This window comes from Macrobrachium rosenbergii, chromosome 41 (genome assembly GCF_040412425.1).
Source record: "Macrobrachium rosenbergii isolate ZJJX-2024 chromosome 41, ASM4041242v1, whole genome shotgun sequence".
Lineage (NCBI taxonomy): Eukaryota > Metazoa > Arthropoda > Malacostraca > Decapoda > Palaemonidae > Macrobrachium > Macrobrachium rosenbergii.
This window is the reverse complement of record NC_089781.1, coordinates 87,697,616-87,720,293: the sequence shown is the minus strand read 5'-3', so window position 1 is coordinate 87,720,293 and position 22,678 is coordinate 87,697,616. Positions and strand designations below refer to the sequence as shown.

General features: G+C 37.6%; 1 protein-coding gene across 2 annotated transcripts in view; it reads right to left on the bottom strand.

Annotated features, from left to right (window-relative positions):
* Top2 (topoisomerase 2) overlaps positions 1 to 22,678 on the bottom strand; it is a 95,460-nt gene that overhangs the window by 30,074 nt on the left and 42,708 nt on the right. For both annotated transcript variants that reach the window (XM_067084561.1, XM_067084560.1), the window contains exons 11-15: positions 16,965 to 17,195; positions 12,439 to 12,686; positions 9,686 to 9,917; positions 4,108 to 4,307; positions 1,163 to 1,298 (exon numbers count right to left, since the gene is read on the bottom strand). In XM_067084561.1, coding sequence (XP_066940662.1) covers positions 1,163 to 1,298; positions 4,108 to 4,307; positions 9,686 to 9,917; positions 12,439 to 12,686; positions 16,965 to 17,195 — 1,047 coding nt within the window. The remainder of the gene's footprint in view (positions 1 to 1,162; positions 1,299 to 4,107; positions 4,308 to 9,685; positions 9,918 to 12,438; positions 12,687 to 16,964; positions 17,196 to 22,678) is intronic.

The window sequence follows — 22,678 nt, the reverse complement described above, 5'->3', positions numbered from 1 at the left end:
CTTCAGATAGGGACTCAGCTGAGAATTAATCATATTAATATTAGTCTATGTATATTGCACATAGGATCACATGGCTGTCATAACAGATTTTACTTGCCTATATTTATACCATAACATAAAATTCATAATTCTAAAAAGATTCCATTTCTATAAATAAATATCTAGGCACACAACCTTAGCTGCTTTATCTGCATGGTCACTTCCTCTAATGTCCACATGATAAAAAACTAGGCAAGTTCAACACTAATACCTGGTTCATATCGTTAAGGGAATTATTAACTGATTTTTTGGATGTTTGAGTACTTCTATTTTGCTTCCACAATATTTGAAAATATAAACATTTATGAAGAACTGTATTAACTAAATCATGTGGACCTTTTCATTTTATATACAGGTAGTCCTTTACATACAAATGACACAGACAATTGTCTCATTCGAAGAGCTCATTTGCAAGATTAATTTGTCTGAAAGTCCAAAAACGTTAGCCTAAGCATCAAGCATTGTAGTCAGCCTAAAGTATTAAGCACTGGGCAGTGATAAAGCTTTCTATTAAAAAAAAATTTGGTCTTTGTACATAAAGTTTACCATAAACAAAAAATCTTTAATCTTTCTTTGAAAAAAGGGTGATGAAATACATGAAGTAAAGTTTATATATCCCACATACTGTGTAGACACAGAAGTTTGCATCTTTGAAAGTTTATATGTAGAGGACTACTCGTACTACAAAAAATATATTAGAAAAAAATATATATGTTAGAAAAGCCATAACTTATTGGTTACAAATATTTAAATAATAAACAGATTATTATATACAAGTGTATGTACAGTATACACTGCCTATGAAGTAGGTACCAAGATGGTTGATTAACTGCGTACCCAATTCTCCAACTTGAATAGCCATTGCCTTATTTTTATTCCTTTTTACTTTAAAAAATAATTCGCTTGTAAAAACGATTGTTATTCTCACTCATTTTCTCTTCTTTACTTTTCCGAACTTTATAATTTTACACTGCTGTCTGTGATTCAATGTGTTTTGCCCTATCTGATTTGGTATCAAACAACAATTCAATGAAAGTGGTGTTCACGAACTTTAAAAAGCCCACAATATACTATAATTACATAAATCATAAAAAGTACTTGTTATCATCATCTCAAAACTTACCATTGAAGTAGTGCCAAGAGAGCCCTGAAGTTTGAAGACTTTGTGGATACCTTCATCTAATGCCTTCTGATATTTCTCTGGAGACATTGTCACCGTAAATCTTATAGTGGTATCCGTGTTATATTCTCTGTATTCTCTGCAGATAAAAATTTTCATGTTACTCACATTTTTTACATTTTATCTGAAAGAGTGCAAAAAGCCAAGTATGGAGAGAAAATGCTCAAAGAACAACAAACTGGGAAAAATCTGGAAAAAATGCAAAAATTTCTCCAAAGCTGCATATTGCATTCATAAACTTGAACGTAAAGTATTTAACCAAAACCTGTCACGCTTTCGTAGCTGTGGCAGATTTCCTACCACCAATAACAACTCCCAAAACAATGTTTATTATTTATTACAATACAGTAACATTTTTTTAACAGTGCCATCAAAACTGACTAATGACCCCTATTACTATAAAACTACAAAAAACTTACAAAGCAACTAAGCCCACCTTAATCTTTGGTACCAGCCCACAATCAGACTACTCTAGATCATGAAGCCCATATTTCTTAACTATTTGGAGGAAAAAAGGAGGAAAAAAAAAAAAAAAAAAAAAAAAAAAAAAAAAAAAAAAAAAAAAAAAAAGCTGCTAATGTTTTCTAAAAAAACTCCAATAAATCCTCTCCTATGGACATACAACAGAGCCAGCTACAAACCTCCAAAATCATGCGAAGTTTGAAAATTAACGACTTTGCAGTGAAAGACACAACCAGACTTTACTCATCAAGGCCAAGAGATGTACAGGCAGGTACTCCAACTGGTAATATCATAAGACCCACCACTACAACAGGTCCCAATGAAAAGTTATATTTCTGATTCATATCACAAATAAAAACTTGCAAGGATACTTGGAAACACTTAATGCCTGCTCTAAGGACAACAGAGCTCCAGATTATACTTAAAAGCATGAAAGGGCGAAACACTTAAACCTAATGGCCTTCACCTGGTGCTTCAAGAGGTCCTACGATGATCATCTTGATTGTATGTTAGTTTTATAAGTTAGTCATTATTTTATTTTCTGCATTGATGAAGTGTATGGGTATTGCAGAATGTATAAAAAGAAAGCACATGTTTAATTTTATAAGATGTTTTTATAGCATAACATTCCTTATGTTTAAAGAGTATGTTATTGTTGTGACGTCATAGGAAGTGACGTCACAGGACGAAAATGGCGGGAGGGAGAAAAATGTAAACAAACAAGGAGCGGGAGTGTTAAAAGCATGGTGGAAAGAGGTAGAGAGAGCTCTCTGAAGGTTAGGTCGATAATGGTTGGGTTGTAAGTCTGTTTGTGGTTTTTGTTGTCGTAAGCTGGATTGCATAGAGTAAAAAGAACAATGTGAACAGGTGAGTGGATCACATAATTGAATAATTTAAGGATAGGTTAGGCTAGAAAAATTTTCACATCTGCCAAAGCCAACAACAAACAGAAATCTTAAAGATTCTGGCACCATGTGAAGGAACAGACAAGGATGCCTGTACTGGAGGTACAACCCAGGGGCTCTCCTAGTGCATGTAAGACTCCTCCAGGGATAAAAGCAAGGCAAGAATAGTCAAGGAATTCCAGAGAGCCACTTTTCCTACTACACTGAGTTTTGGCAACAAACTCCAAGGTAAATGAAGGACTCGAAAGGAACAACTGCCGACTGAGACACCACTAAAAGTGGGGCTGTCTCAGAAGACTTTTTCAAAGCAGCACTGGTCTGGTAAAGCCCACAAAATTTAGTAAGTCCAGAAACTAATCCTGCAATCAAAATCAAGGTGATGAAAATCATCTGAGTGTTCAACACCTTATACTTCACCAGAACTTGTCTCAGTAGTTTGAACAGGGAAAAGCACAGATGTCCATACCTTCCCATGACTGGCAAAACTGCTGGTTCTGCAGCAAACAGATCCAGCATGGGTGTCCTATACACTAGCCAAAGAGCCTTTCAGACATCTGCATAAAGACGACCAAAGAATTTGACAAACACTCTTGACAAACAAAGGCATGATGGCAACCTCATGTATTTCTTCCCAAATGAAGATCCTGACAGTTAAAAAGCTCGGGACTAGCCCTGTCACTTTATGGTTTAGCATTAAGTGATGGCAGTGGTGCTGTCAGTCATGATTCTACGGTAGCAACCCTCGATGCTTACAAATGCTTTCAAGCCAAAGAAAAACATCTAAGTTCATAGTAGTTTGCGTGTGTGTCTATCTGCAGGTCTCTTCCGTAGACCATAGTCCTTTTGAAAGAAACTCCATCAAGTGGGCACCAGAGCCAACATTCAAGGTATCAGAAGCAAAGTGTAGTCTTTAAATAACCTCCAAATAGCTAAATGATAACATTTTCATGAATAGGTCAATAACACATCTGAACTAAGATATACAGCTAAGCAGTAAAATTTTCATGAAATTATTACCATTAATGTTCTTACATAGTCTTGAACTCTACCACCATTCTTCTCTGTCCCTTATTCCATTATTTTCCAGGATTTTTTAATAGTCTTAATGCTGCTACTACTTACTTGACATTCTCATGACTAAGAAGGCAAACAACAACTAGAGCTGAATTTCTGAGCTCAAGGTAAAGGGAAACAAAATCTAAACTATTCATTGCGTGTAAAAGAACCCCAGAACCCCAATAGTTCCCAAAACAAAATAGCTCTAAAAAAAAGTCAGCATCCTTGAGGGCACCACAGTATAAACCACAATAAACAAGATGCCATATGCGCCACATTACAAAATTAGATATAAAGATGAGAAATAATTCTTAATACTCAATTCACACTTAAAAATGAATATTTTCTTTTGCAGTACATGAAAAAGCAAATACAAAATTTAACAGCAAGTAGTACAATGAAATGGAAATTGTTCAAAATTTCCTCAATACATACTTCTGAAAAGAAGAAAAAGAAGACACTTACGTTATGTATGCAGGATTCTTCTCAGTATGCGTTATGAGAGCTTCCAATACAGTTTCCTTGTATACTTGAGTCCAAACTCTGACAGGTAATTCTGTTATTTCCACTTTATTATCACCAAGCTGAGATATTTCTCCATGTACAATGTACCTCTGATGATCAAGTTCATCAATCGTCCCCTTGAAGTTCTTGAACCATGGTTTCTACAATAAAAAGCAAAACATTTTAAATATGTGAGAACATTCAAAAGTGGTTTTAACTATAAAAAACATTTTTCAAACAAACCCAGCAACCAAAAAGATATATTCTGTAGTAGTATACCTAATCCCAGTGACACCAATCTAACCAACCTAAAGAGAACACACCCAGTCCATCTGGCCACCCCCTATTGAATGCTTTGCATATGCACTAATGTCACTGAGCCCAAGCAAGGCGTGGAATGAGGGGGGTGTTGGGAAGATTAAGCACCTTATGATTAATGATTGTGTATGAAAACCATTAATGTTTAATAAAAATACTGCTTGTTCATCATAACTATGAACCATATAATATTTAATCTCTTAACCTGTTCACAACCATTTCCACGCCTTGGCCCAAATGAATGCATGAGAGATGACCTATCTCCTGTAAGAAAGGACAACTTCTTTACATAAAAAAAAAAAAACCTGCAACTAGAGAAAGAGACCTCGCATGTAGAAGCAGTGATGCATTCAATCAGCTATGCCAGGCAATGAACCTCACCATTTTATCTGGTAGAGGTTCACTGATCTCTTGAAAGAAAATGTCCAGACTGCCAAATTACTATTCCCAAAGTTGCCAGCTATATCCTTCATCATACACAGCAACACCATCCATGTTGATGTGCTCTCTGGCGAAAGATTTTCCATGACTGAAGGTGAAGCATATGGTGGCAGCTGTGATTTGTCACAGGCCAATCTGTTAACATGTCTGCCAAAACTTTGGGTGCTTATTGATAAGGCCTCTTTTGCATGCATCTAAACCACAACTCTTATGTTACAACTCTAGCACCAACTGCATGAATTCTTGGATGCCCATTTCAAGAAAGGCACAGAAGGTGAGCACCCTCCAACCAACACAGACAAAGGGGTTGCAGCTTTACCTAGCCATCCTGACAAGTAAGCTGAGGCATATAAAAAAAAAATAGGTCACATATTTCTCTAAGGGGTAGATGTATACAATTAATTCTTAATCCACACCTAAGTTTGAACTACTTAACTCTCTGAGATTCCAATGTCATCACAAGATATTTTTAAGCCAAAGACAATAAAAAAATGAAAAATATATAAAAACCATATATATTTTGATATCTGGTAGCATTAGGAGGATGTCTAGAGTCACAAGGGATAGTTCAACCATTTCTCATGCAAGTAGGGGTTGTTCAGAAAATTAGCATATTTGCCAGTTTTTCCTAGTTTTTAATGCAATAACTGACAAACAGGAGTAATATACAAAGTATATCACTGAAAAGAAAATTTATTCTTATTTTTCAAGGTAAAAAGGATTTATAAATCTTAATTTTACTTGAAAAACTAAGGAAATTTCTGTTCTTGGTTCACTTCAGTGCATCATGCTGACTACAGTATATGTTGCTGTCCCCCCCCCACCCAAAATACAGTCATACCCCAAACTTACGCAAGGGTAGGTTCCAGAAATCCTCGCACAAGATGAATTTTCACATAAGTTGGCATGGTCTCTAAAAATTCGTATAAATGCTTATTTCCAAAGTTTAAACACTAAATATGACCCTAATCATGCTCCCAAATTATTAAGCTAACTTTTACATGAAATTATAGTTACTGTAATTTCATTTAAAAGTTAGCTTAATACATTACCCTTAGAAAAAGAAAGAAATGGTTGACATAAATAAATAAATAAAAAAATAAAAAAGAAAGAAATGGCTGACATAAAAAAAAAAAGTTGAAAGATAATTTCTGTCTCTCTCCCCTTCCAACCTATCTATTTTTAGAAGTCTTTACATACACACACAAACGCACAACACACCCAAACAAAAAAGAAACAGAAAGAAAACAATACCAGACAAAGCTGGCACAAGATGATGTTATACAAAAAGACAATCTTGAAGAGCTGTGCCAAACTATGAATGCTACTGAGTTGCACAGTGGAATGAGCATTGTGGCATGTCTGAGAGGATCAGGCCAAATGGATCATGTGTATTTTTTCAAAATAATATGTTGATGCTCTTAGGATTGGTTCCACACAGAAAAAGACACTTTATGATTAATATGTTCCTATGAACAATCATTTCAATATCTGATATGGTTTCATAGCATGCAACTTACTGTTCAACAGCAGGCTGAATATATTATCCTACTACTGAAGTCAATGGTAATATATGAGTGCATAAATAAATGCTATTATTATTTTGGAAAAATAAGTTAGTACTATCGGGTGTAGTTCTACAGGAAATAAGAATTTTCTTGATTATGAGGTTGTTATGAACATTTTAATATCTAGTAAAGTTTTAAAGCCATCAACCCACTGTTCAACAGAAAACCACATTTTGAGGTCAATAGTAAACCCAGAAGTGCATAAAAGCATGCTGAAAATCACAAGTACAAATGGAAATAAACTTTTACATATCTCCAAAAAGCAACTAAATTTTGCCAACAGAATAATTTAAAATAAAACATTTTTCATAAAAGACAGACGCAGGTAGACAGATGGGCAAGCAAGAGACCACCTCTAATTAGCAGTTCAACTAAACCCCTTATTCTTGACTTAATACCACCTCTAAACTTCCTTAGGACTGGCTTTTACGTTACATAATGCTCAACAACGTTCTTGAAAAACTGTACTCTACAGAATCAATATAAAAAACTAGTACCACTTTTAAAATAATCTGCGATGCACTACCATTTACTATGCTCTAATTTTATTCACTGTAATTATCTGACGCAACTAGGAAGTGACATAACCAACAAAATTTAAAGCTTACCAAGCATATTTCACCTTCTCCAAAGCTTTTGAACATTTGTTAAGACTATTCATCACGTAATAAAATGTAATAAAATGTCTTAAAACTAACCACTTAAATCATAAATAGCTCTGCTTCCGTACAAACTCCTCTTCAGTCACTAAATTGTTAGATCCTGCAAGGCATAGACATCACTGCATATGCCAGATCTAGATCATTCTCCAGCACCATCCAAGGTGTCATTCTTGTGCCCACCTTGTGAATAGTTAGTTAGTTAGTTATAAATGATTTGTTTAACCAGACCTCTGAACTCTTTTAGGGTTAGATAGCAAGGAAGACAGGAGGGCATTGTGTCATGATTAATGGGTTAGTATGAAAAGCATGTTTTGTAAAGACATTGTTTACTTAAAATTATTACGGTCTCCAAGGATACTTGATGCAAAGGGCCTCTTGGAAATTCTGCTACTTCTTTCTTTCCTGAAATTCCAATGTCAAAAAGCTCCCACTCCCACTGCACAGTTCTCATCAAAATATGTCTGTATCTTGCAAATCTGGCATCCAGAGGTCAGTTGACTATTATGTACAATTTCGACATCTTCATCTACCCTTCATCACTTTCTCACCTCCAGAAAAAACTGTAAATTCCTTAACAGTACCCTTTCTCATCATCCAGCCATCTAAATCCTAACATTCTTCTTGAAGCTTTATAATCAAATTACCAAAATCTTTTAGAATTAGTACCATGATTCATATCCATATAACAACACAGACTGTACTAAGACAGATGCCACTAGTCCCTTGCACATAGTGTTTTATTGATTTTACTGGATTCCAGCTGGCACTAGAAGTTTATCCTAATGTTAAAACTGAGGGTTTGTTCCATATGTGAACAAGTGTAATCTTACTTTTGAATCCATCTTGTGCTTATCTGATTTCTAAATCTTAATCAACTTGTATCAAAATTCCCTAACCCTATACATCTGAAAAACTCAATATAAAAATCCAATCCAGTCTCTATCTAGCCTTACTGTACTTCATCCCTTAAGCATATACTCATTTCTCATTATTTCTACTTTTCTTACAGTAGTTAGGCACTAATAAGCAAGCTTTGTAAAATGTGTATTTTGCTGATTAAGACTGATTAAGCTAACTGCTTCACCAACAGCCAACATACATTTTGTTTATTCTCAAGTGCTTACTCCTTCGAAGCATACTCCATCTAAGGATTAAGTTCTCCTTCAAGACCAAGGGAAGACATCAGCCGCCACCCATCTCCCATCAAAACAGGATGTACAAAGAAAGGTAGTAGTCTTCCTATACTAGGAACTGACTCCTTGCTCTAATAATCAGTGGGATGTATGTGTTCTAGTCCCAAGGTAATAAGAGCATGGTGTGCAACAGCCTTTCTTCAGAATGGGGTCAGTGGAATCAGTAAAGCAACCCACAGGGAGAGGGACTTCCTAACATCATTAGATCTGACAATACACGTTTTCCCAGACTGATCCAAACAAAATCTAGGGATTTAAGGGGATTGGACTTTTCACTTTTAGCCTTATTTTCTAGCTAACTTCAGACCTGCATAATGGTCATTTGACCTTTAAAACAAAAGGCAGCCTGGGAGGACTAATAAGGCATGAGGATGCTGGGCTATCTGGAAGGATTATTGGTCCCAGCCAAGATAGCAACAGAACGCTGGAAATGTTGGAGTTGGATTGTCAGTACAATTTATATTGTCATCTGGCCTAACAGATCAGGAGGACGAAGCCAGACTTAATCCAATCCAAGAAGACATACATAGGGGTAAAGATTAACATTTTGATTACGTAAGTTTGTCCTTAAACTGACTGAACCCCAAGTTTGTTTGCTGTAACCAATAACCTCTGACAACAGCCCAAGACTGTCTCTGATTGGCAGTCTTTATCAGTGAAGCTGGTTTACCTGCAACTGCCTCAGGGTGGTTCCCTGCCATCAATCTCTTATGGCACTGGTCAAATGCAACTCTCTCAGATGCAGTCCCTGTTCCTTCAATAGAAATAACCCCCGGACAATATGTAATGGCAGGTCCCACTGTAGCTCAAGATTAGCATCACAATTCTAGTTAAAAAATCCTTCATTTTGCAGTGAACAGCAACTGTAACTCCAAGAATGTCAAACAGCAACAAGAAGTCGGCAGGGGTGAACAGGAGGCAACATATCCTCTTCCCATAACTGCATAAAAATGGTGATCAAAATAACTAACCCATAAAGGAAGGTCCTTTAAGATATCCCAAACACTCATAAAATTTAATCCCAACAATCAAGAAAGGTTAAACTGCCTAATACAATAGAAGAAAAATATGCGCTGCTGCAGGAAGGCACTGGGAAACTACACTGACCAAACCAAGTTCCATGGAAAGGAAGGGCAAAGCTTTGGCAGTATCAGTGATAAAACAGAGCATGCACAGTGAGGTTTCTGGATCTTCATTAATAAGTTTATTAAGGCTAGGGCTTCTGTGTACACAAAAATATGACATCATATGATTAATATGGTTACAATAAAACATGCGCAATAAAAATGTTATCTTTCTTGGGGATAAAAAAAAAGTTTACTCCTACAATGCTCCAATGCATAACGTATTTCCTTACCATCCGAGAAGGCTCCTCTCCTCTGATCATTTTCCTCAAGTTGTTAACTATCTCTCGTGGATTATAATTTGGTATTCTTGTACTCCAACCTGTGCCAATTCCATCAGCTCCATTAACTAAAACCATAGGAATAATTGGGATGTACCACTCTGGTTCAATTGGTTTGTTATCATCGTAATTTTTCTTCAGCAGAGGATCATCATATGGGTTGAATATCAACCGGGTAAGTGGACTGAAATAACAAGATGGATAAAATTTCATTAGAAACAAATAAAATGTATTGTATATTAAATTACACCAATTTACTTATGACTGCTAGTTGAAATATATTTTTAAAACATTTATCATAAACTCTCAATCATAAATAACCTTACTTCATACAAATGGTTCTATAGTGTCATCAAACTAACAGATATTAAGACAATTACCTCATACTACATGCAAGACATACTGCTCCATCCCACAACACCTATGTTCCAGCCTCAAGCATAAAGAGTCAAAGAAAGAAGGGCACTAAATGTTATGATGAATGGATCTGTATAAAAAAAGAGGCTTTTTGCGATATAAATTACTCATGAAGAGAGTTCAAAGGGAGGACTATAAAGATATGAGCCTATACAAAGGGTTTAGCCATAAAGCAAATTTTACTACCAATGAAATTTAGGGAGTTTCTGTAAACCAGGGAACTCTAATAAAAGTCAGGAATTCAAAACACTCCAGAAGAAACATTCTACCTTGTGAGCCGAGGGATGAGGGTTATCAAGATGAGGATAATTGGCTAACATCTCCAATTAATAAACCATGGGTCACTGCAACAATTGGTACCATTAACTAACATCTAAAGATTTATGAGCAACATCTTGTAGGAAAAGCCAAGAAAAAGTGTTCTGACAGAGCAAGTACCTGATCTCAGGATGACAAAAAAATCCAGTTTATATCTGAAGCCAGTGAGGATCAGATAACACAAACCTTGTGAGCCTTGATTTTGAACTGATAAAGGTCTTCTTGAGAAATGTCCCAAATTGCTTGGAAAATGACCTACCAAGCCCATAAAAAATTGCATTATTTGAAACCCAATTTTCAATTCCTGCATCAAAAGGGGAGCAAGAAGGAATGTATTCTAAGTCTTCAGTTTGCTGTAGATACAACCTGATAGTTCTCACCAGGCTGAGGAACTGTCCTCTTCTGAAGATGTGGACAGGGCAGGAATAGCAAAAGTAGTTCATGGAGAAGCCACAGTTCTCAAGATACATGCTTGGCTACAAATACTAGAACAAGCAAAAATCCTACAGACAACTTCACCCACCAATGCATAAGCCTCACTGACATCCTCAGAGAAGGAGAGTTTGCAAAACCACCATTTTAAAAGGTCACACCCAGCAAAGAAATGTCTGCCGGGGGTTCTAGAGGTCTGGTGAGGCTGCATAGCACGAAAGCCAAATCCTTCCTCAGGCTTTACTATAGCCTGAGAAAGAAATTTGGCAGTGATGAGGTGGGTCAGAATGTTCCTTTTATTTCCTTTCCTTTTATTTCCCAAACCTAGCCTATACCACTGACACCTGAGAGTGCTCCTTAACATTTCTCAGAAAATCAAATAAACATGCTATGACTGGGACAAAGGCTTCATGTGGAAAAGTACTCTATTTCTTACTCCAAGCAAAACATTGCATCCACTGCCCTGGTAAAGAGCAATAGTAGATCTGCAATGCCAAAAGATACTGCAACAACTTCTGAAAAGGCACTGCTCATGAAGATGCAATAGCTTTGAATGGTTATCAAAGTAATGGAAATTAATGAGGTTACTTCAGAGATCTTCCTAAGGGAAGAAATCTGGGATTGTCCATGAGATCCCAGTGGTCTGGAAACCACTCCTGTTGCTGTCAAAAAAGAGTGATGATGGTCATCTGAAGTCATCTGTTTGCTTTTTCATCAAATTCCTAACTTATACATTATGTCATACAAATAACATTACACCCTTATAATTCTTAGTCATGTCTTATTACATTCCTAAACCCAAATCTTTACCAGAACCTGTCACACAACATCATGTAGTGAGGCTGTTTGTCCTTCAAGATCTATCATTAGTGTGACTGGAGAAATGCTGGTATGGAGTGGGGCCACTTATAATAAATGGGTATGTAATGAGCAAATGTACTTTGTTATAAATGAAAATTATGATAATGTAGTATATCTGTTTCTGTAAACTTAAATTATACAGTGTGGAATGAATGCATAAAGAAAGTATGTCTACAATCATATAACTGCCATTGTTTTTAAATAATCATAAAAATGCAAATACCATCTGCAATACTAAGTAATAAAGAAATCAGATTCATTTTTAAATTAGACTTACAAAACTTGCAAAAGTAAATATTATTCCATATAGAATCAATGAAAAACCTTTACATGCACACACTTATATTATGAGATTTTTCTCTTATTCAACAAGCAGCATCACATAGGAATTTTCAATATTAACTGTTAAATTAAGCCAGAGAAAATTTTTTCCATTATTAATGTAGGATAAGTATTAATACTTACTCTACTACTAGACACAGTATATGGGCAAGCTTAAGAAAAATTTACTCTTGTTTTGAGATTATAAATATGCAAATATGCTGTTATTAGAAGGAAAAAGTACACTTACTATCAGTATAACTAGCAGTAACACTTCAGTTGTGTATTGTTTAAAATTCCATCAACAATAATCCTACATTATCATAAATACTTTAATTATCTTAAACAGTGATTACCTTAATTTAGTGAAAATATATCGAGGACTTGCAGCATCTTTGCCTCCTTGAAGTCTTGTACCAAACTGACCAATTGGTTGAAGGAGATTAATGTTATTGGATCCTACGAAGTTTTGTGCCAAGTTAATAATGGTTGACATCAAAGAATTTTCACCATGATGGTATGCTGAATGCTCAGCCACTGATCCAGCAAGCTGAGCTACCTTCACTTCTCGTTTATCATTTCGCTTCATGCATGTGTACATCACCTTGAAGTAAATGTGATAAATTAAGATACAAATTAACAACTTTTAACATTGAGGGAGAACTATTGACACAGTTCTGGGAATAAAAACTACAATAGGAAAACTACACAAAGGAAACTTCAATGCATTCTGGCTGAAATAAAAAAAAACTAATTTCATGTACTTACCAAAGCACAAAATAAAAAGGTTAGCCCCCTTTACTACTACGAACAGAATACTATATGTTGATTTATACATGCACACTATCACAAATGGCAAATTTATATACCGTACTTATTTCAATTCATCTCCGAGAACTCCTACTCATTCATTTGGGGTATATTATTATAGTATCCAACTAACATTTAATTTCCTTCCCAAGACCAAAGACGTAGAAAAGCTAGAAAAAAATACTTGACCCTTTGTGAGTGGGCGTCGTCAAATGACAACTACTTATAGCTTTAGGGTAAATTCCATGTATCATCCTCTGACAATTAATATTTTGTGCCATACAGTTTGAAGGAATTTTGCAGGAAAAGTGTTCAGATTACTTGCATGGGAAATAAATGAATCATGGAAATTCTTAAGGCAACTATAATAGCCAATCGGTACAGGAAAGAAAGATCAGTTTGCCTTGAGATGTCGAAGGGGAATGTTATCCACCATTCCCATCCAAGGATGTGTCGTAAATATTTTACAATATACTCAAAATTTGTTACTGATTTTAGTTCTTATCTATTATGATATTGTGTGAGCTACAATTATAATTTTACAAAATAAAATAAAAAAAATTTTTAGGAAAAACATTTATAACTAGATAAAATTAGCATATTTTTTACGAATGTCTTGGTAAAGAAGGACCCACACAGGGTTGGAAATATTAACTTTCAACTTACCGTGGAAGATACAGAAATTTTGTTCAAATTTTTTCTTATACCATGTGCATATGCATATCCTCCTCATTCCATTAATGTGCATATGCATATCTTCCTCATTCCATTGATGATTTTTTTTTTTTTTTTTTTAATTGGTCATCCTTAAATTTAGCCCAGTCTATGGGTGTGCTTATTAATTTTAGACCATACTGTGAGAGTTAAAAAACTACAATAAAAAAATTTTTTAGTACAAACCCAATATTTACATTTGTCTAATTCAGGACTTTCTTGAATCCTTCTTTCCTCTTTCCATAATAACAATTAAAAAGACTGCCTGCCTAAACTACAATTTAGAAGGGGGGGATCAAGCTGCAGAAGCCTGCCTAAATTGCAACTTAGAAGGGAGGGTTAAGCTGCCAAAGAAACTACAAATTAGCTATTAAAACAGTTCTACCAAGATGCCTGGCTTGAAATCAGCCAAGCTTCCAATGTTGTGGATAGCCTAGAGTTCTTGCTTGACCTTTTAATTGCAGTTCAAGAATAGCACATTGTCAAAAGATTGGCTTCTACTACAACCACGAAACAAACAAGTAGGCAGTCCCCACTTACTGGCAGCGTCAGTTAACAGCGTTTCGGGGCTTGGTTAGCGATGTCGTTAACCAGATTTTCGGCGTGGGTAAGCGGTTTATCGGCACTGATATCCGGTTAGCAGGGCGTTAAATAGTTTATTGGCGCTATTATCGCCAAATTTTGGTTAGCGGCGCCCAGCCGGGAACTGAACCCCTGCCCTTTAACTGATCATTTATACTCCAATGGAGAAAAGGAATAAGAGGGGTAAGGGAAACTTGTCTGCTCCTAGCAAAATCAGACCTTGCAGCCCTGGCTGTCTACTATACCTGCAGTCGTGTGAGTAATCCAACTCTTGCTATTCAGATAAGCATCTCGAGTTCAAAAGATTTCTTCCTATCACTCATTCAAAGGAGTGGCTAAAAATGACAAATTTTAAATCTGTATTTTTCCTAACAATAAAACCCGAGGTTTTACATATGGAATTACTCGCCATTCAACTCTTAACAGGTTGTTAAGTAGTTAACTACCTGCAGTAAGCCGGGTAGTCCCACCCTTCTGCCTGACAATACATTCACTTACCTTCTGGCCCAGGTATCAGAATGTGGGGTAGCTAGAGGTGGGAAGTCTATGTAAAGACCTCAGGTTTGTATGTTAGGAAAAGTACAAATTACTTTAAAATTTGTCATTTGTTCCTATTGGTGGTTCGCCTTACCTGGGCCTCCCTTCCCATCATGAAGAGCAAAGGAAGGAGTGCCATGTCTCTGATCTGTTGAACATGTGTGTGTTCAACTGCCACACTTCTGGGCCTTTCGATTAATGGGTATTTGAGAATCAATAATTCAAAAAAGATCTGGATAAACCTTTAGTGTCGGAGACAATAAAGCTAAAGATAACCAATGGGTTTGTTGGCTGTCTGTCCCTCTCTCCCCTTGCTAAAGGGTAGGACTTACTCCTATTGATCGAAGAACATTAGATAATACAAAGGTTACTCGGTAACTCACCTCCATCAAGCCCGTTCCATCATGACGGCACACCAACCAAACCTCTGCCCGCAAGGAGAGAGGGATATATAAGAAATAGGAAGGAGGCCAGTCACACACACACTCTTTGCAACTGTACATCTTAGGCCAGTTGCTACCTGTACTGCTAGGTCAACAAGTTATGTAGCCACCACAGGACCCAAGAAAAAGTGTCCAAGGATATGGGAACGTCCCTAAGGTAGGAGGAGGTGAATGAGGTCTGTAGTGACCACACTCATGCCTTCAGAACCTAATGAATTGACAGGTTCTTCCTGAATGCGAGGGACGGACCAATGTCCCTGATCTCGAGCTCTGGCCCGGAACATACTGTCATGCAGATCATCAGATGAAGAGTAAGCTCGTTTGATTGTCTCACAGAGCCAGAAAGAAAAGGTGTTCTTGGACACTTTTTTTTGGTTGAACCAGTACTAACGAAAAGTCATCCAAACCCAGGCCTGAGCTGTTGAGTCCTCTTCAGGTAGCAACACAGCACTCTAGACCCAGTAGCATCTCATCAGGATCATTACCAACAAAATCCTCTAAGGAGGGGATCGAGAAAGACTCAAATCTGGTGTCAGGGGTTGATGGATTCCAAGTCTTCATTACAAATTCCAGGACAAATTCGAGCGAGACAGATCCCAATCCCCTTGAGTGCTTAACATCAAAAGAAAGGCCATGAAGTTCGCCTATTCTCTTCGCCAATGCCAGGGCAAGCAAAAAGACAATCTTGAGATTCAGATCCCTGTCTGACAACTCTCGTAGAGGCTCACTGGGTTCACAAGTCAGGCTCTCAAGAACAAGTCACATCCCACTCAGGGGGCCTGAGTTTCCTAGAGGGCAAGACATTTCAAAGCTTCTCATTAGCATAGAGATCTCTCATGAGGAGGAAAGATCAATGCCTTTCATGCGCAGGACTAGTTCTAGGGCGGCACTGTAGCCCTTAACAGCTGTGATGGAGAGAAGATTCTGTCAGCGAAGGAAGACAAGAATGCCCGCTATCTGCTGAATAGTAGCTCCGACCAGAGATATACCCCATCTATGGCACCAACCACAGAAGACTGTCCACTTTCCCTGTAGACAGCCACTGAGGACTTGCAAAGGTATCCAGACATCTCTGCTGCTGCTTGACGAGAAAAGCCTCTAGCTGCAGTCCAGGTATAGCTGCAATTTTCAGTTGGTGCCAGACCTGAAAAAGGTTCCTGGCACTGGCATATATGCTCTAGTCATGTTGTAGTTACAGTCAAAAGTTGCAATCTGTCCAATTATGTGTGTGGACATGGCACAAAAATCTTTCGATGAGAGGGATTCTTGTCATCAGAATCTAAAAGGTTGAAAATTGGATAACTATTTTCATTGTCAGAATCTCAAAGGGTCAAAGGCTTCTAAAGTGCCTAATTATCTTAATTTTATTGTGAAAATAGAAGCTAGATAGAAAAAACTGTCTGTTTCATTACACAATATTGCAGCAAATCCTACACCTAAAAAAGTATTGGATCTGTATACAGTACTTTGTAATATGGGCATTTGTCTTATAAAGAGCTCAGAATAGTGCTACTCAGCATTAAAGATGCACAAATACAAAATGAAGGCTGCTGGAGACCTGGCAACCAACCACATATCTGTAATACTGACTAGATTCAACTTCTTTACTTGACTGAAACACCCTGATGATTGTATTGACAAAATGGGTTATTTATACATAATAGGTTTGTTCTACACCAACTTACAAGAAGAATATTTTTGAAAAATGAAAATTTCTAATTTTTTTTTAATACAAACTTCAGAAAAAATAGAAAACACTTACTTATCACAAAAATAAATTGTTCAAAAAAATTTACCTTTCTTTGACCTGGTTTCAATCCATCTACTAAACTAGGAATGGATCTCTCATTGTCACAGTTTGAAAACAGAACCAATTCCTTGTTGACAAAATCTGAATAAGTAACTGCTCTGGTATCCTTTTCATACAAGTACACTTCTGGGAGACCTAACTCTTTGCGGCGTTTACATTCTTCCATCCAGCCGGTGAGCCACTCTTTCCGCTGGTCAACCGCTTTCTTGCTAAATGCCTGGAATCAAGTACAGTATTCATTACTATTCCGTGAACAGCTTTGTTACAGTAAACATAATTAACACTGATAAAACTGCAAATCTCCAAAGACTGCAAGATCAACTGAAACAACAGAAAATATAAGCAAGAAAAAGCTGATTACTGGAAAGGAAACAAAGAAATTAGTAGTCACGAGAGTGGCCAGGTGGATGCCATGGGGAAGGGAGCAAGGATAAATTTAGCAAACTACACATCGGGTGTTATTTATGATGACCCATTCACTTAGACTGAGATGAACAAGAAAGGGAGGTGGTACACTGCTGTGGAAGGTAGGTCTCAGAAGGAGTAGGATGTGAATTATTGTGGGCACACACTGAACTGAAGAGAGACTGCTAGACTACACGTAAATAAAAGTAAAAAAATTACATTTTTATAATGAAATAAAGTTTTATATATACTTACCCAGTAATTACATAGCTATTAGTTTCTTTTAACTGGCAGCTCAAAATTTTGAAATTGCTAGTTTGTTATGGTTAGGGTGACATGCCCCGCCTACTTTCGGGTGTAAGAGAAGGTACAACATAGCAAAGAGCTTCAATTTGTTTATGCCCTTATGTCCAACTGAGGGGAGGCGGGCGGGCTCCGATTATGTACTTACTGGGTGAGTATATATAAAACCTCATTTTATTATAAAAATGTCATTTTTATGTAAGTAACTTACCCAGTAATTACATAGCTAATCCCACATTGAATGGAGGTGGGAATGATGGACATATCTACCCCAAAACATTATTAATAGTAATGAGTCTGAAAATAGAAATTTGCTAACAGTGAATCAATGTTGTTGAACCTTACTTAATAAGAGCGCTGCTACAGGTAGATACTGCCTCTGTCTGGTGCTCATCTTATCCAGTAGAGGTGAGGCGGTAAAGCCTTGAGGACCTACTATTATAGTGGGTGCTTTGTAGCGATGGATTAAATTCCAACAAGTTGCCCCTGCCCAGGGCGCAGTACCACACAAAATAACCAGAGTAAATAGTCACCATAACCACTTAAAAACACCAATACCCAACCATAACCTAAAGACTGGAGGGTACTCAAGTACATAGTATTCCCAGGCTCTCCAAAACTCAGCACCCTAAGCAAGGCGAAGAGCTTAAAGAAAGGACATCACTTTCTATGTTTCCTTTCCCAACACCACTCCAGCCACATAAAACGGACCCAAGGTACTGCACTGATCATAAGTTGCCTCGACATCCCTTAAATAATGCCATGCAAACACCGAATTGCACTTCCAAGACGTCACTTGTGCAACTGATGTGAGGGATAGATTGCGCTTAAAACACCAGACGTAGTGACTGCTCTTACTTCGTGGGGTTTTACCTTTAAAGATGAGAGTGTCTTCGTTCACCATGCAATGTGCTTCGGAAATCAGATCCCTCAGAGAAAATGCCAGGGGATTCTTAGACAGGGGTCTAGAGGGATATTTCACAGAACACCAAAGGTTTCTTGAAGTACCACGAATGTCCTTCGTTCTGTGAAGATAAAACTTAAGGGTCCTTCCTGGACAGAGAGTTCTTTCTTCTTCAGACGGACCCGCTATCTTGGATAAGTTCTTGATCGTAAAAGAATGAGGCCATGGATTCAATGGTGATTCGTTCTTAGCTAGAAAGTCTAGGGAAAGGGAGCAAACTACATTCCCCTGAGAAAATCCTGTTTCTGTCTACAGCATGGATTTCACTGGACCTCTTAGCGGTGGCCAAAGCAACCAGAAAAAGTTCTTTCCTGGTTAGATCCCTAAAAGAGACAGATTGCATGGGCTCAAAACGTGAACTGGAAAGCCACTTAAGGACCACGTCTAAGTTCCAGGACAGCAAAGGTTTTCCTTTATGCTTTGCAGTGTCACAGGACTTAATAAGGTCGGACAAATCCTGGTTCGACGATAAGTCCATTCCTTTATGGAGGAAAACTGAGCTAAGCATAGCTCTGTATCCTTTAATGGTAGAGGCGGAAGACCTTTAGCGGAGCGTAGGAGCAGAATAAAGTCCGCTATCTCTGCTACAGAGGTTTCAGAAGAGGACACGTTATTTTGTCTGCACCAGGACCTGAAGATGGACCATTTTGCCTGGTAGACATTATCTGAAGACTGTCTTCTACACTTCACAATTGCATCTGCAACCGCTCTTGAAAAGCCCTTCTTTCGGAGCAGTCACCTAACAGTTTGAACCCTGTTAGGGTCAGAGAAGAAGTTCCAGAAGATCTGGGAACCACTCTTTTGTTGGCCAGAAGGGGACTATCAAGATCATGGATAGATTCTAATGAGACTGAAATTTGTTGATGACTTGCCTCATGAACCCGAATGGGAGAAAGGCATACAGATCTCTGTTGGACTAATCCTGCAACATTGCATCGGTCGCCCATGCCAAGGGATCTGGAACTGGTGAGCAGGAGAGAGGAAGTCGGTGATTTCTGGAGGACGCGAACAATTCTATCATTGGTTTCCCCCCCAGAGCTTCCATAGATCCAAACAAACCAACGGGTCTAATGTCCATTCTGTGGAAAGGACCTGTCTTTGACGGCTCAATTCGTCCGCAAGAACGTTGAGTCTCCCCTGAATAAAACATGTTGATTTGATTTGATTATAAAATTTAGGTCTTGAATTTCATTCTGGTGCAACCAAAGAAGAAGGTCCCTGCCACTTCGTACAGGGAGAATAGGTTCCTCCTTGTTTCTTGATGTACGCTAGTGCCGTCATGTTGTCTGAATGCACTACTACTATCCTCCCCCGTATTTCTGTAGTGAAGCACTGTAGGCTCAGAAATATCTCCTGTAGTTCCTTCACATTGATGTGCCAGTTTTGCTGTTCCTGGGACCAGGTTCCTGACACTTCTTTTAATCCCAAAAGAGCTCCCCAACCTATACTCTAGCTACGAAAGGTTGAGAATTTCCTATAATTAGCGGCGCTGACACGTTTCCCACCTTGCTGAAGGATGTATTTAATCCTAATCCAAAAAGGTACATTTTCAGGATTAACCTTGAGGTTAAGGTTAATGCCGAGAGTGGACATATTCGAGTGTACTGTCCACCTATTTGCCTTAATTTACAAGTGACTTGATTTTTAAATATATATGTGTATATACTTAAAAATGAAGTCACTATATATATATATATATATATATATATATATATATATATATATATATATATATATATATATATATATATATATATATGATTATTATCACTTTTGTCACACACACACATTACACATATTCCTATATATATTTCAAGCCATTGACAGGACTGATACAGAGTGTGAGTCATCACAAATATATATACTACAAGATAGACTATATTAATTTGGCTAGAAATCACAATAGACTCTCAGGGACATTGCTGATAAACAGACCATACCCCACCTCAGATCCACACCTGACAGGTGTCATGGATGCGGAGTTTGGAAACTCATTAACATTACTACCCTCATAATATGATAATCCTATTTTCATACATCTCTACTGCCTACCTTAAAGTTTAAACAATTTACAAATTTCTTTTGATATTAAAGGATCAAGTTTATACATCCCTTGACTGATATTCATATTATGGTTGTAAGTTTCTTTTAAAAAGCTAGATTCAATGATGTTCCTTTTCAGTGCATTATTAGAATATACAATCCTTTTTGCCCTTTCCCAGTTGATAAATGATTGTTCTCACTAACATGTACAAATATACCACTGTTCCCTTGTGCATATCTCAAACATTTCTTATGTTGTTCAATTCTTTTTCCAGTGCTTTTGGTGTTAATGTCGCATTTAAGAACAATACAACAATGAAAAATGTACTTATCAAGAACTCCCCAGACAATACTAAAGGGTGTGTAAATAAAATTCCGTGTAAGTCTTGTGACAACTTTTATATTGGCCAAATAATGCACTGGAAAGGAACATCATTGAATCTAGCTTTATAAAAGAAACTTACAACCATAATATGAATATCAGTCAAGGGATGTATAAACTTGATCCTTTAATATCAAAAGAAATTTGTAAATTGTTTAAACTTTAAGGTAGGCAGTAGAGATGTATGAAAATAGGATTATCATATTTGTAAACACAGTACGAGGGTAGTAATGTTAATGAGTTTCCAAACTCATTGACACCTGTCAGGTGGGATCTGAGGTGGGTATGGTCTGTTTATCAGCAATGTCCCCTGAGAGTCTATTGTGATTTCTAGCCAAATGAGTTTTAAAGGCCACCTTCGACACTGAGTGGGGATATGGAGTCTCTAACGGTTGTGTATGTTCGTCAGTACTGTTCTTGTAGTATATATATTTGTGACTTCTCACACTCTGTATCAGTCCTTCACAATGGCTTGAAATAAAGTCAAACCGGTTACACCCCGCTTCTTATTTTTTTTCACCTGTACATATATATATATAATATATATATATATATATTTTTAATTAAATTTTGTATTGGGCAATTGGAAAAATGTGAAGCAAGGTCCAAGTACAATGTTTAGATCTTCGTGTTTTGCTTTTGTACTGACGAATGGAGGGAGGTGAGAGACAACCCTCTTATTATTGTGACCCATGGTCACGTCCCTTAATCATTTATCTTCTTCTTCTTCTTTTTAACGTGCTTTTATTCCCATTTTTGTATGGGGTTATATACAGGGAAATGGCAGCACCGCTCAAAAAAAACTGCCAAATCTACCAAATTATCACCCTTTTTCCTGATGAGTTTGAACGGGTTTAAGAAAATGTGGCAGCATTGCTAATCACCTTCGAGTCTCAACCTTCAGTAGCCAGAGTATAGGTTCAGTGCGTCTGAAAACAACTCTAGGCTGGGGTTCAGAGGATGAAGAGATTTCCCTCTGATAGCTTCTTCCTGGAATTCCACCAAAGAAGATCCTCCTTGATTTCCATCATTATCGGGAACACGAACGAGTCCGGAAACTTTTTCCTGTTCCAGCTGACCTCCCTTGGGCTACCTGTATGCCTCCTCCCAGGTAGTGGGGAGTATGGCAGGCACTGGCGCCTAGGAGAATCAGCGGGACGTGCAGCCGCCTCCTCCATTGACACTGATGCCCGCAACTGGGCCACTGTACTCACTACCAGATTTAAACATTGCTCAAACTTATTCTCAAGGATGGCGCCAGGCACGAGAGGTGGTGCTGTGAGCTCTATATGAAGGGGAGCTCCGGCACTATAGGGCACTCAGGCACTACTGAAGGTTCGGGCGCTATTAAGCACTCAGGCACTAACAGGAGCTTTGGAAGCAGACAAAAAGAACGCTCATACACTGATGATCCACTTGGCACCAAAACTGGTGCTCCACCAACAGAAGTTCAGGAGACAAAAGCACAAGGCTGTCCCATTAGAAATAAGGTGTGGGCTATACTCCTGCTCCCCGAGAAGCTCACAGTAGAGTGGAAAAGAGCGAAGATCATCAGAAAAAATGCCTCTTCAACAGCTGCTATTCATTGGAAAAAACACCATCT